Source organism: Athene noctua, chromosome 1, assembly GCF_965140245.1.
Source record: "Athene noctua chromosome 1, bAthNoc1.hap1.1, whole genome shotgun sequence".
Classification (NCBI taxonomy): domain Eukaryota; kingdom Metazoa; phylum Chordata; class Aves; order Strigiformes; family Strigidae; genus Athene; species Athene noctua.
Genome location: NC_134037.1, coordinates 62,324,175 through 62,337,625, shown reverse-complemented (window position 1 = coordinate 62,337,625; position 13,451 = coordinate 62,324,175). Strand labels below are relative to the sequence as shown.

The 13,451-nt window shown below is 36.4% G+C and overlaps 1 protein-coding gene across 2 annotated transcripts in view; it reads right to left on the bottom strand.

Annotated features, from left to right (window-relative positions):
- The window catches only part of LAMA2 (laminin subunit alpha 2), a 383,623-nt gene that overhangs the window by 276,139 nt on the left and 94,033 nt on the right, over window positions 1–13,451 (bottom strand). For both annotated transcript variants that reach the window (XM_074896288.1, XM_074896289.1), the window contains exon 3: window positions 9,583–9,695. In XM_074896288.1, coding sequence (XP_074752389.1) covers window positions 9,583–9,695 — 113 coding nt within the window. The remainder of the gene's footprint in view (window positions 1–9,582; window positions 9,696–13,451) is intronic.

The following is a 13,451-nucleotide window of genomic DNA, read 5'->3' as shown; positions in this document are numbered from 1 at the left end:
GCTTTCATTAAAAATATCAGAAGGACAAAGTATGCTTTGTTTCATCCTATAGATATCTGATTATTCCATTACCAGCAAATTGTGAAACTAAAGAAATCAGGGGAATTACTAAAATATTCAGATTCCAGTCTATGAAAGCAAAAAAAAAAATATTTTTTTTTAAAATTAGTATTATAACTAACATCCAGTTACATGTGTAAAAATTGGCTGACAACTTTAATAAAACAGAATAGAGCTCATTCTTTTTTTATATTAGTTCCAAAGTCTCATTTTCACAGCTTCAGTTGCATCTTTTTCAGGCTGTCACTTTAACAGTTCATTACCATTTAGGTATAACTGAGACATAGAACTAGATTTAGGGTTTTGGGGTTGGTTTTTTTTTTGACAGAGAGATAATTAATGCTTTGAATTCTCAAATGTTTACATCAAAACAATGATTCACGTGCAAGACATACTAAAACCAAATATTCACCATGACAGCCCTATGTTGTAGGCATGGACTGTAGCTCACAGATCAGTATTTTATACTTTAAAGTTTTACAATCAGTTGAAGTCAACACAGAGTGCCAGCTGCTCCAGAGAGGTGTGGAACTGTTTTCCCCACCACTTCCAGAAATACATTTCTGCCCCCTCCCCCATGCTGGCATTAAAACCTCACACAGCAAGCCAAATTAGAAAATTGATCTGGCAGAAACCTAACCCCCAAAAAACAAGACAAGACATAGTTTTCAGCATCGAGGTACTGATCTGGTTCATACAAGGTAGAACAAGTGTTAGTGCCAGAATAAGGGAAACAGGAATGTCTCCCTTCAGCCAGTTTGGGGAGGGGATGCAACAGTGGGGGGAACAGCAATCATGGAATTGCATCATTACAGTCTGAAAAGACTTTGCTTCTGTTCACATTTCTCTCTTTAGACAAACATTTTTGACGATGGACAAAACAGACTGGCATTTGTTGGTGAAAAGTCTCAGTTCGGATTAATTTTCATTTCTGTTAAATTACTTTCTGGTTTGGGGATGAAAAGAAGCTTTAAGCTTTACTTTTATAGAAACTGTTTTGAAAGTGTCTCAGACATTTGATACACATAATGGTAGAAAAGAGAAAGAGAAAATATTAACTGAAAACCTAAGCAAAATGTTCAGACATACATACAAATTTAACATATGATCACAGACTGGCCCTTAATTTTACTAATCTGGTTCTTGCATCCCAAGACTAAACAGTGTTATTAACTCTCTCTTTGTTCCTTTAGCTATTCTGGTATGTGATATGAGAAGTTATTCAATAGAAAGCTGTCTGTAATTTTTTTTTCCCCACTGGAAAATGTATTTGGTGTTCCAGAGCAGAGAAAATATAATGTGGAAACCAAGTATCTCCTAGTGATATACATATTCCTTTACTACTGTGCAGTTAATGTGTAAAGGCTATTTTAATACGGTTGTGTTGCTCAACGCATTCTGATTCCTTAGCTACTGTTTGGTGAACTGTTATTAGTTAAAACAAAAATCTATAAATCTGCATTAAAAGAAGCAATGTTGTGAAGTATCTTATAACCCAATTTACCTTCTATTTCACTGTGGCTGTAAGACTGACTTCAGTCAGTCCCTAAAGGATTAGTTTAACTGGATCTAATTGTGGGGTTCAACTGTATAGGCAAAGACCCACACAACAGTCTCCACTAATTTTTTGAACTCAGACAACAGGGAGATGGTTCCAGAATCTAAAAATCATGCAACAGCTTCTAAATGGTCAAGACTCAAAAACCCAGTTATTTCTTCTTCAAGATGAAAATAAATTGGACAGGGATGCAGACTGAGTAAATTCATGGTCTCTGCCACTTAATTTGCAGTATGACACAGTTCCAGGAATAGGTGTTTTCAGACTGACTTTGGAAGGGATGTGAAACATAAACAATCTCATTTACTAGAAAGACAAAGAAATGGCTAGTCAGAAAGGGCAGTTTTACTTCTGAGATTACTAAAGTACTCCAAGACAGTCCTTCCTATAGCAATCTTCTTGTAACTTCCTCAGTCAAAACACTAGAAGGGAGAGGAAAAAAGGCCAAAAGTGGGCAAGAGAATTGGTGATGGAAATAAGAATTTAATTGCTCATATAATCTTTCATTTAAAAACAGTCATTTTTAAAATTAAACGTTACAATAAATACTACAAACAGGTAGCTTGTTTGGCCACACATCTGGGTAACATCTTCAACAGGGTTCTGAAGACAGTACTTGCCACGCTTGCCTCAAGTCATCCTTGTCTAAGAAACATGTGAACTCTGCTGCTGTGTAAGTGATGAACTCTTTCAGAAAAAGAGAGATGTGCTCCCCCAAGAGATCTGGCTAATGCTGTGCATCAAGGGAACTGACAGCTGAAAATAATGTTTCCTTCAAACAGCTATCAACACAGCACACTCATACTGGCAATGCGAAGGAGCAAATAACAAGCAAGGTCTCACAAGCAAGGTCTCTTCGCCGGAGGTTTCTTCTCTCTCATACTTCCCTTCCCCAACAAAGGTCAGCAATATTGCATCAAGACATGGGGGAATACCACCATTTTGGTGTGTGTAGCATCTGATAGGCTTAATATAAAATCTGAAATCTGCTCAGACACAGAGGGTACATCCACACTGGATTTTTAGCTCAGATAAGGAGCATCCTTTTGAGGTGAACCTCACAGCTATCCCAATTTAGCATGCTTTTGTTCACATCATGAATAGATTGTGGAGATCACAAACTAGATTCCCTTCAGAGAAGAACTAAGCCAGCAGAACATGCTTAGACATACCTGATTTGTTTTAGCTGCTAATGGACATTCAGCCCATGGTCTAGAATAGAGCTAGTCTGAACTGGATTTCCTAACAAGTGAGTTGAGTCCTCAGCACCAAATAAACAGAAATCCTCTCCCAAGTCTGTCCCACCTCTCCCCCACTGAGACATGTTCTTTGCTAATACAGGCAAAATTGAAGTATCAATATTCAGATTTTTTCCTCAGCTGGCTTCAAATTTTACCCAAATGTTCAAATTATTGGTCACATTTTATATTATATATAGTAGTCCTCAGCATAGCAGCAGATGTATAAACACATTGTACAACCTAAAATTCAAGCTTTAAAATAAAAATAATATATTTTTTTTTAAATTATAAAGCACAGCAACAAAATAATGAATCACAGTCAATTGTGCATATTGTATCCATAACTCAGCTGTGAAATATTACTTTCATAATTTTATTATATGCTATTTCTCCTATTTGTAGCTGTCCTACACATAGTAGCAAAGTGAAAATGTACGTTCCATGGGACTCTTCCTCCCTAATGATCTTTTTTTCAATTTGGTGGCAACTGTGCAAATACAGATTCTGTTTCTCTTCATTGATAGGAGGGGGGTTTTTTCTCCTCTTTTTTAAGCGCTTCCCAGACTACCACACTGAGCTTTTACAACACTAGTCTGAGTCCTATCCTGTCATTTTCCTGTTCCAGCCTGAATCTCTTCCGTTCACCTTGTCACAGTTTCTTGGTTCTCTCATGTCTCTTTTTCCATAGATCGACTTAGCTGTACAGTCTTGTGTAGACAAATCAAAAGCAATCGCTCAGTTTTGCAATTCTTTTCTTCTTCTTAGCATTACCCTTATCAGGAATATGTGATACATGGTTGTGACTGTGCACATGTGCATGTGTGCGCGTATTTCTGCTCATGGGTATTAAAATAAATTAAATAACAAAAGAAATATTTCAAAACCAGATCAAAATCCTCTATTCAAATTATATTTGGACAATACAGTATTACAAAATAATGAATTTAGCATTAGCAGAATATTGCTGTCTGCTTTTCATAAATGCTTTTCAAAATGCTTCTGAGCAAGTCAAGCATTCTTCTCCTACTTCCAGTTATTCAGTTCTCTGCATAGTTTCAGAAATGCCACTACCCAAAATATAATATGTGCCACTCAAATAGTGAAGTCCATGTGTCTAAAAATTTACACTGTAAAAAGTACTTAAATACACTTCAGAAGAAGTGGGACTGCAGTGATTTCTACGTGGAGTCCGAACACAATTTTTCAGACTTCTTCCTCCCTTCCTACAGAAGGACGGCAGGGGATAGGATGAAAAGACAAGGCAAAAGACTTGGATGCTATCAGAGCTTAAGGAAATTAAAACTAATGAACTGCAATTGCTTTATAGAGAAATTAACTACATAGCTTAATCAGTTATTTTTGCTCTTGCTGTACCTCATGGGGTACACCTTACGAGATCTTACAAGGCTCTGAAGACTGTCAACTTTCCTCTTCTTCAGAAATATATGCCTGGGAAGGATTACCTGGACACTGGACTGATTCTCCACAGTATTAAGATATTAAATTCAGAACTTTCTGCCGGAACATTAACTTGAGCTCCACACATCTACAAGTCACATAAAATATTCCAGCACTATGTAAAAAAAAAAATAGTGTATAGTAAAAAAATCAAAACCCACATAAATATCTCCTGGCACACGTATCTTAGCAATATCAAAGGGTATTGTCAATGTCCTTGTTCCCCACAACAGCAGGGAATTTGTTAATAAAAATGTCCTGATGTGTGTAGAAATCAGAAACAGATGGGCTGACCACCTCACCTCAAAATACCAACTGGTTTCCCATATATTTGTCAATTTTCTTGAAAGAAATTCTACTAGTCTTTCACATCACTGTGAAATTAAACCAATTGAGGATTTGGGATAGCCTGTGGGATAGCATGAGTACAGGGAATACATTCTCCCTGGAAGTCTAAGCATTTATGTTTTGCTAACTCCCTTCTTTGTACTTCTTGAAGTGAAGGATTATTTTCTGTCCTGCTAAACATTGTACTCACCAGATCTGAATTGCTTTTGTTGCAATTGAATTGCCCACCACTCTTAAGGCAAAACCGACAGGTCCTACACAACCAGCAGGACTAAGAGATGCAGAACAGCAGTTTCTCTTGGTAATTTGTGAGTCCTTTATAGATGCAACCTAGCATACTGATGAACCTACCCCGCCAAATTCGGATTTGTAGTTTCACTTTCAGTAACCAGCGTAGCTCAAACTCTTATTTTAACCTTCATTTGTGTGAGCAATTCCCATATAAATCGACATTCATATTTTGATCTCCCATGCGCTTTGCTGGATGAAAAGCACTGTAAAAAAATTATTTCATGTGTACAGCTACAAATGGTGTTCCATAATATTCTTGAAAAATAGGTAAGATGGTGGTAGTCAAAATGGCTAAAAAATCTAGAAGGGTTAAGAGCAAATTAGCAAAGATGCTCAGAACTAAACAGTTCCAGTTTTAGCTCATATTTCTATAATAGATGGGGTACAAATTTCAAATGTACTTTAATGAATTAGGAACCTAGCCTCCATTATAGATAAAAGCTCTTTATAAGTATTATGGTAAACCTCGACTGTTGGGAGAAAAAAAAAAATACAGCATTTTTCCTAACTTGACTGATAAGATTTTGGCTTCTTCTAGGGTAAAATATATTTTACTTTTCCAGTTTATTAGTTATTGCTAACTAGTATACACCATTTTTATATGGCTACACTGCACAATAAAATAAAAAACATGTATCTGCCCCAAAAGGCCCAGCATTATTTAAATGAAGAAATTGTAATTATTTTCCTTATTTTTTCATGAAATTAGGATTACTAAAAGCCTTTCATGTACTATCATAATTATCAGTAATAACATACAAACTAATGCATTCCTGCAATTTTCAGTCCATTACTTGTAGATTTGTCATTTGTTATTTCTATCTCACAAAAAGAAGTTAAGCATTTTTATACTTAAAGCAAGAATGTACCAACACAAACATAGCAATTACCGAATCTCCTATAAGTCAAAGGTAAAGAATGGTATTTCTTTTAAGTTAGGTCTCAAAGGTGACCTTCATCATTCATAGTGACTACTATGCATGACACTAGCTAGAAGAGAAATTTTGGTTTTCACTGACTACTTTAATAAAGCCTACAATGCTGTCTCTACAAAATACCCAAATAAGCAAACAAAACCTCCTAATACTCCTCAAAATCCAAACAATCATTTCTTACTGAGACATCTAAAAGCCATGCAAATTCAAACAGACCTTTTACTACATTTTGAAGAACAAAACTGTTGTTCTGTCCATGTAAGGTGGCGAGTAAACATAGCAGACACTCCTAACTACATGGGCTACTCAGATCATAAGGAGTGTGCCAGACAGCATTAGTAAGAGGGTCTTATCCCCTCTCTCTAACATCCACGAAAACCTCAACAATGCTTCTACTCCAGACAATACAACTGAAAGGTCTTAATAGAAGGTATCAGCTTTAGTACTGCAAATGCATTGGCAAGCTTTCCCTGAACAATAAGCAAGAGAACATGGGAAAGAAACAGGCTCATACTTGAGCCTTGTCTCATTTTATAAAAAAGACAACAAAAAAACCCCAAACCCCCACAACGAACAGTGCAGTATTCTCAGACTGCTGCCAACTGGCACACAAAGAAGTCTTTTAAATACATTAGAAGAACCCATACTTTTTTTTTCAATACAGTCACTGACCCTGTAGTTGATACCTTTTAGTATCCTAGAAAACCCAAAACTTTTAGAAGTGCACAAATTTGCTTATTTCTTATGACAATCTAGATACTGACATGGGAGAAAACATTAGAAGTTGTAAACCCCTAGTTTAGCAGACCTGACCTAAACAACTGCACAAGTAAAATCCCTAAGGTGATGAAAAACAAGGAAGGTAATTTAGTTCTTATGCCTGAGAGCTATTCACATATCAACAGATCATAGTCAACAAGAGGCACAATCCCTTGCTGTAAAGGCAAACCAGATAATAACTCTGAAAGTTCAGAATACATTTTTAAAAACCCAACATTTTAATGCACAGGAGTTTAAACTCAGACTTCCATAAAAAGCTTTAGTTCTGCTGATTGAAAGAGAAATGAACATTGAATACTTTCGCATATATAAGGCCAAAGACACAGATGTAGGATTATTTCTGCCAGTAACGATAAGGGCTCCAAAGCCAGAATGCTAATAATTCTTCCAGGATTTAAAGGCTCTTCCAGGTACAAAGATTACTGCCCTCCAAGTACCTCAGTGTCAAGGATACAAGGTACTTAATTACAAGAATTTTTACCATTAGATCATTTGGATGAATTTTTTTTTACAAGACAAAGGACAAAAACCCAGAAATCCAAGCACTGCTCTTTGTTAAACCTTACACAAGTTCTGAGTGCTGGACTAAGACTAAGTTGGCCTCTTACAACAAAATTGTATATTTTTGATGCACACAGATGTCTCAATGCCCTGCTTTTCATTTAATTTTATTTTCTAACAAATTATGCTTTAGTCATAGTCTCTTTAGTTGATAATTAGCTATTGTCCTCTTTAAATACAGCTAAACAAGAAAGAAGGGAGATAGGGACAGGCAGGTTCTAAGTGGAACTGATAAACCAGTAATGATAAACTGAAATAGAAAACTGATCTCAGTGAAGGGATCACAGAGGAGGGGGAGCAGGGAAGGGGAATCTGTCTCTAGTGAGCCAAAGAAAGGGCCTTCCCTTTTTTCTTAACACCTGGAAAATAGATTACAACACCATTTCCCACAGCATTCTCCTGGACAAACTTCGGGCTTATGGTTTGGATGGGTGTACTCTTCACTGGGTGAAAAAATGGCTGGACGGCTGGGCCCAAAGTGCTGCAGTGAATTGAATTAAATCCAGTTGGCAGCCAGTCACAAGTAGTATTCCCCAGGGCTCAGTACTGGGGCCAGTTCTATTTAATAACTATCAGTTATTAATCTGATATCAGGGGAGTGAATGCACCCTCAGTAATTTTGCAGACCACACCTAATTGGGCAGGAGTGTTGATCTGCTCGAGGGTAGAAAGGATCTGCAGAAAGATCTGGACAGGCTGGATCAGTGGACTGAGGCCAACTGTACGAGGTTCAACAAGGATAAATGCTGGGTCCTGCACCTGGGTCACAACAACCCCATGCAAGGCTACAGACTTGGGGAAGAGTAGCTGGAAAGCTGCCTGGCAGAAGAGGACCTGGGGATGTTGGTTGCCAGCCAGCTGAATATGAGCCAGCAGTGTGACCAGGTGGCCAATAAGGCCAACAGAATCCTGGCTTCTATCAGAAATAGTGTGGCCAGCAGGATGAGGGAAGTGATCATCCCCCCGTACTCAGCACTGGTGAGGCCACACCTTGAATACTGTGTTCAGTTTTGGGCTCCTCACTACATGAAAGACATGGAGGTGCTGGAGAGCATCCAAAGAAGAGCAACGAAGTTGGTGCAGGGTCTGGAGCACAGGTCGTAGGAGGAGCAGCTGAAGGAACTGGGGTTGTTTAGACTGGAGAAGAGGAGGCTCAGGGGAGACCTTATCAGTCTCTACACCTATGTGAAAGAAGGTTGTAGCAAGGTGGGTGTTGGTCTCTTTTCTCAAGTAACAAGCAATAGAACAAGAGGAAATGACCTCAAGTTGCACCAGGGGAGGTTTAGATTGGGGGTTAGGAAAAATGTCTAAACCAAAAGGGTTGTCAAAGACTGGAAGAGGCTACCCAGGGAAGTGGTTGAGTCATCATCTCTGGAGGTATTTAAAAGATGTGTAGATGTGCTGCTTAGGGATACGGTTTAGTGGTGGACTTGGCAGTGTTAGGTTTGTGGTTGGACTCAATGATCTTAAAAGTCTCTTCCAACCTAGATAATTATACAGTTCTGTAATTTCTGGTCTGATTCAAGATGCAGACAAATATGGGTCAGCCACAGACCAGAGAAGATTTTAAGGAGAGGGGTAATAAATTTGTAACCTACTTAATTGAATACCCAAATGGTCAAGTTTAATAACATAATGAATAAATTTGGTACCAGTTAATTGGTTTGTATTTATCTTGGCACAATGAAAATAAAATTATTTACAATCTACCCTCAAAACCTCTTGCTTACTTATCTGGAATTTATGTAGCCTTTTCATAAGCATCAACTAACTGCATTCTGTATAGCTACATCTGTCAAGCAAGATTCCACTAACGAGATAATTTATTTAAGGACCTTGTTAGCCAAACTCCTCCCTTTATCCAGGCTGTCCCTCAAAATAAGCCATCACAAATGCATGTATCCCTAGCACAGCTGAGCTATTTTTAGCGTATTTAAATATTTTTAGTATATTCTGTGTATTTAAGTGTAGAGTACTCTGTTACTGAAACAAGAACAAACAGTATTCTAAACATAAACTTCTATTCATATTAATTTTTCCCTGAAAATATCTTTTGTCTTTAAAGAACCAAACCAGAAGTTATCATGAAAAAAAAAAAATAATATCGCAAATGTTATATTTAAAATAATTTAAAACATTGCTTCATAAAAATATACATTAAATAATTATTTTTAATTTGGTGTATTATGTTACAATGAATGGGTCAGGAAGAATTATCTGTATAAACAACAGAAAGTTACAGGAGAAGCTGAGTGTGTCTTCATAATGTAAAAGCAACATAGAGCAAAATCCAAGTGATCTATTATGCAAGAAAGAAAGCCTTTGCAGAAACAAACAAACAGAAGTCTACCTGTTGGAGGTCCAATGTAATGGTCACATAATGATACTCGATTCCATTCTGGATACTAGGGCTTTGCCACCAAGTGTTCTTGCCATCAATTGCATTTGTTATCGGATGTCGTTCTGTTAGAATAGCAGAAATACATAAATATATTTCAAAATTATTAGGACATTTAAATGGTTTTAGATCTAAAATCTAGATTTAATAAAATTACAGAATTAATGAAGCAGCACTTCAAAATAAAACCCAGGAAATTGATTTTTCTTTTACGCTTGGGGCACTGTCATGCCTATTATTATTGGAATACTCATCTAATATTAGCTGTTTAATTTTAGCTAGGATCACAATAAGGTGATTCAGAACACCTAAATGCACTTGAAGGCTCTCCTGATTCTAGAGAAAATCTAGGCATCTAAATCAAGTGAACACTTCCTGCAGTCTTCCTAAGTTTCAAGTACTTTAAATTCATTAAATGTTGCAACAGAAACAACAAATCAGGAACCTGAGATACGGTGTGCAAGGAAAGCAGAAATTAAAGCAATACTGGTACTTATGCTTCTAAGGCATTTCTAAGCACACATGGAAATAATTCAGACATCATTACAGAGGAAATTATTCAGAAATCATTACAGAACATATTTCTCAACTGGAAAATTGTCTGACTCACATACATGCATTTAAAGAAGGTTTGCTTGGTTATAATCCATGTCTAAGATGTATTAGTTTTCATGTCTACATTCATTCTGCTGCAGTGTCCCAAAAGAATCCTACATAATAGGGATAAGAATTTATTTACAGAATTGAATTCTTCCTATAGTTCAAGATTTTCTAAATTATTGATGTTTGCTTACATAGTATTTCAATGTTATTCAGACTGAGAAATATCACACTCAACATTTCCAGGTTACTTTTTGTGGCCAATTTGTGTTTCTCTTATGTACAAAATGGAGAATTAACATAACTTCAATTTTAAAAGTACAGCGATCTATATTTTGAAGTCCCTAATTGCCTAGAGCAAGTCTGTACATTATGGGGAAAATAATAACCCAAGGAAATTCAAATATAGTAGGTTTCTTCTATGCAAGTTCTGTCTGCAAGAATGTAACAAGATAGGAGAAATCCTACTCCTCTCATTAAGGATGGCTTTCTAAACTGACATTTTCTTGATAGAAAACTGGAATATACTTCATTACTAGTTAGTCCTAGAATTGCAAAAAAATTAACTCATGAACTGATTAATTTACTTGTTATTTTAATTATTACTTAAATCAACCAACCAGATTGATAGTCTTTGTGTCTCTGGTCTTTTGCTACATCAACCACCTGTAGAGGACAGGAGTCCTAGCTCATTAAGGAAAGCCAGAATGTCTGAACATATTTAAAGATACAATTAAAGTGCTTTGTGGGAGTGAGGGAAGGCATAAGCCCTCAAAATTGAAAATGCCAAAATTTTCATTTAAATATCAGATTATTCAGTGGCATTAGTGGGCACCACATTTGCAAGTTAGAATACTGGTGTTACAAGTGATTTTATTAGTAGTTTTATCTTTATATTGAAGAGAAAAGCAAAACACACCCACAGCTCTGATCATTTTCACAGACCTTGGCTTTAAATGAGTGCTAGCAAAAATCACCTGTAAATCAAACTCAGAGCTCTGTGGTGATTGTGACAGCAACTGTCTAATTGGAAATTTTGATGTAAGTGTCTTCAGGTGAAATTGATATAAAGGTAAATCATGAGAAGGAGGGTTGGGAGAGGAATCAACAATTAACTGTAATCACCATTATGAAAGTTTAATCATAATTAATTTGAAAACACTGATCAACTGCTGTCATGTTTTGCCTATTTAAAAGGTAAGGGAAAATAATATAATATTTGTAAAAAGGACTGTATTGCAAATACAGTTCAAGGACCAATCTCCCTGATGGATGGCATGGGGGAGAACTTGCAGAGTAAGCCCATCAAACTGTGCTCTTTAATTTGGACTCACATGTGATTAACCAGGGAATCTGTGTTCATTTCCTACTACAGTAATTAAGGGGAGGCACTCCAGACTCACACATTCCAGGGGGATCATTTAAAGTCTGGTTACATTACATGGTTCTCCTATTAATGAGCAATCTCTGTTTAAATAAGGCATTCCTTATGCCAAATGAACATTTAAAACCTTAAAATGAGATGAGGTTGGCAACAAAAGACCAGACATTATGAAGCTGGGCAGATTCAAGTTTTTAAGAGGGTAGGAGTGAGGGGAAACACAGATATAAATCATTTAGATAGGGTTTACATGTATGTACACATGTATATGTATACATACATATATGTATACACACATACAGTATCCGTTAGTGTACACTGATATCATGGATAGGACATAGGAACAAAGGAGTCCAGCTCTGGTTTGGGTTTTGAATTAAACAAACTTGATATAGAAAAATACTTGTATGATGTGTATATACCTCTAAATAACCATCTACAAAGAAGGGAAAGAATTTATTGCACAGTGTTTCTGCCAGTCAGAATGGTTCCAAACCCCCTGAAATCTTGTCTGAGTGAGACACTGTACTATAGTAAAAAATACTTGAATGCTTATATTGCTACAAAATCCCATGACCTTTCCTCAGAAGACAGCATTTACTACAGTTGATGCTGAATCTCAGAAACGATCTTGGAAAAAAAAAAAAAAAAGAGGTTGCAACTATGTTTGGACAAATGAAGTAGTCTATACTGGGGCGATTATAATTAGGTTCGCAAATATAAGATGGGAAGCAAAGGGATAGGTGGCCATTTAGCAAGAAAGTATCTGGAGGTTATAAGGGACAACTAGCAATGTATCTCTCAGTATCTTCCCCTCTTAAAAGGGGAAATACCTAAGTAAAACGTGAGCAGAAATATATTCTGTTCATTCTGAAGCAAACCTGCATCTCTATGCAGTGCTGGTAAGAGTTCAGGTGAATTTTAATAAACATGAAAACCTCTAGAGAGAATTCAGAGAACTGCAATTTGCACAGTTAGAGTTCTAGAAAATACAACCTATAGAAGAATGAAAGAAAAGAGATAGTTTAGTGTAGAATCTGAATAGAGCAATACCATCAACCCTCAATTAAGTAAAATACTTAAAATAAAGAAAAAGGGAATAATGCGTTCCTTGTACTGACTGAAGTTAGGAAAAAGGTAACATTAATTTCTGCAAGGAAGATGCAGATTAGCCATTAGGAAAAGACTTTGGAATAAGTAAAATAACTCTAGGAAGGATGGCCCTAGAAGGAAGTTTCTGAGGAGAAGCTAACAAGTTCTGTCTGAAAAACTACAGATATAGATCTTGTCTTTAACTAGCAGATAGATTAAATGTCATCTTTTTTCTTCTCCTGTGCTTTTAAGCACATGTTTAAATGTGCTTTGTCATGAGGTGTAAATATATCTGAGCTGGGTTTTAGAGGAAAAACAACTGGAAAAAAAGAGAAATTGCCTCCATTCTTCTGCAGCTGTGGTTCTTCCAACATTTCATCTATTCCATTAAAAGCTGTCTACACCCTCTACCATCTACAGTGCCAATACATACTCACAAAAATCTAACAACATTAACGCCGTTCATGTCTTTCACTGCAAGGTCACATGAAATTAAACTTGTATGACTTGACTAAGAAATTTTCTCAGTTCTAATCTTCCCAACTATTAGAAATATGCATCTCTGAAGCAGATGATAATGAATTTATACTTGAAAACTGATTTTGCTTCCGGCTAGTCTTTAAGAAAGCAGTGTTAGCAAAGATCGATTTTAATATGAAAAACTAAGCAATTAAACCAAGCAGTGCTCCATTATCTTATCTTCTTTTTGCTGGCTCATTGAAACTGAATTAACATCAAAGAAGGAAAA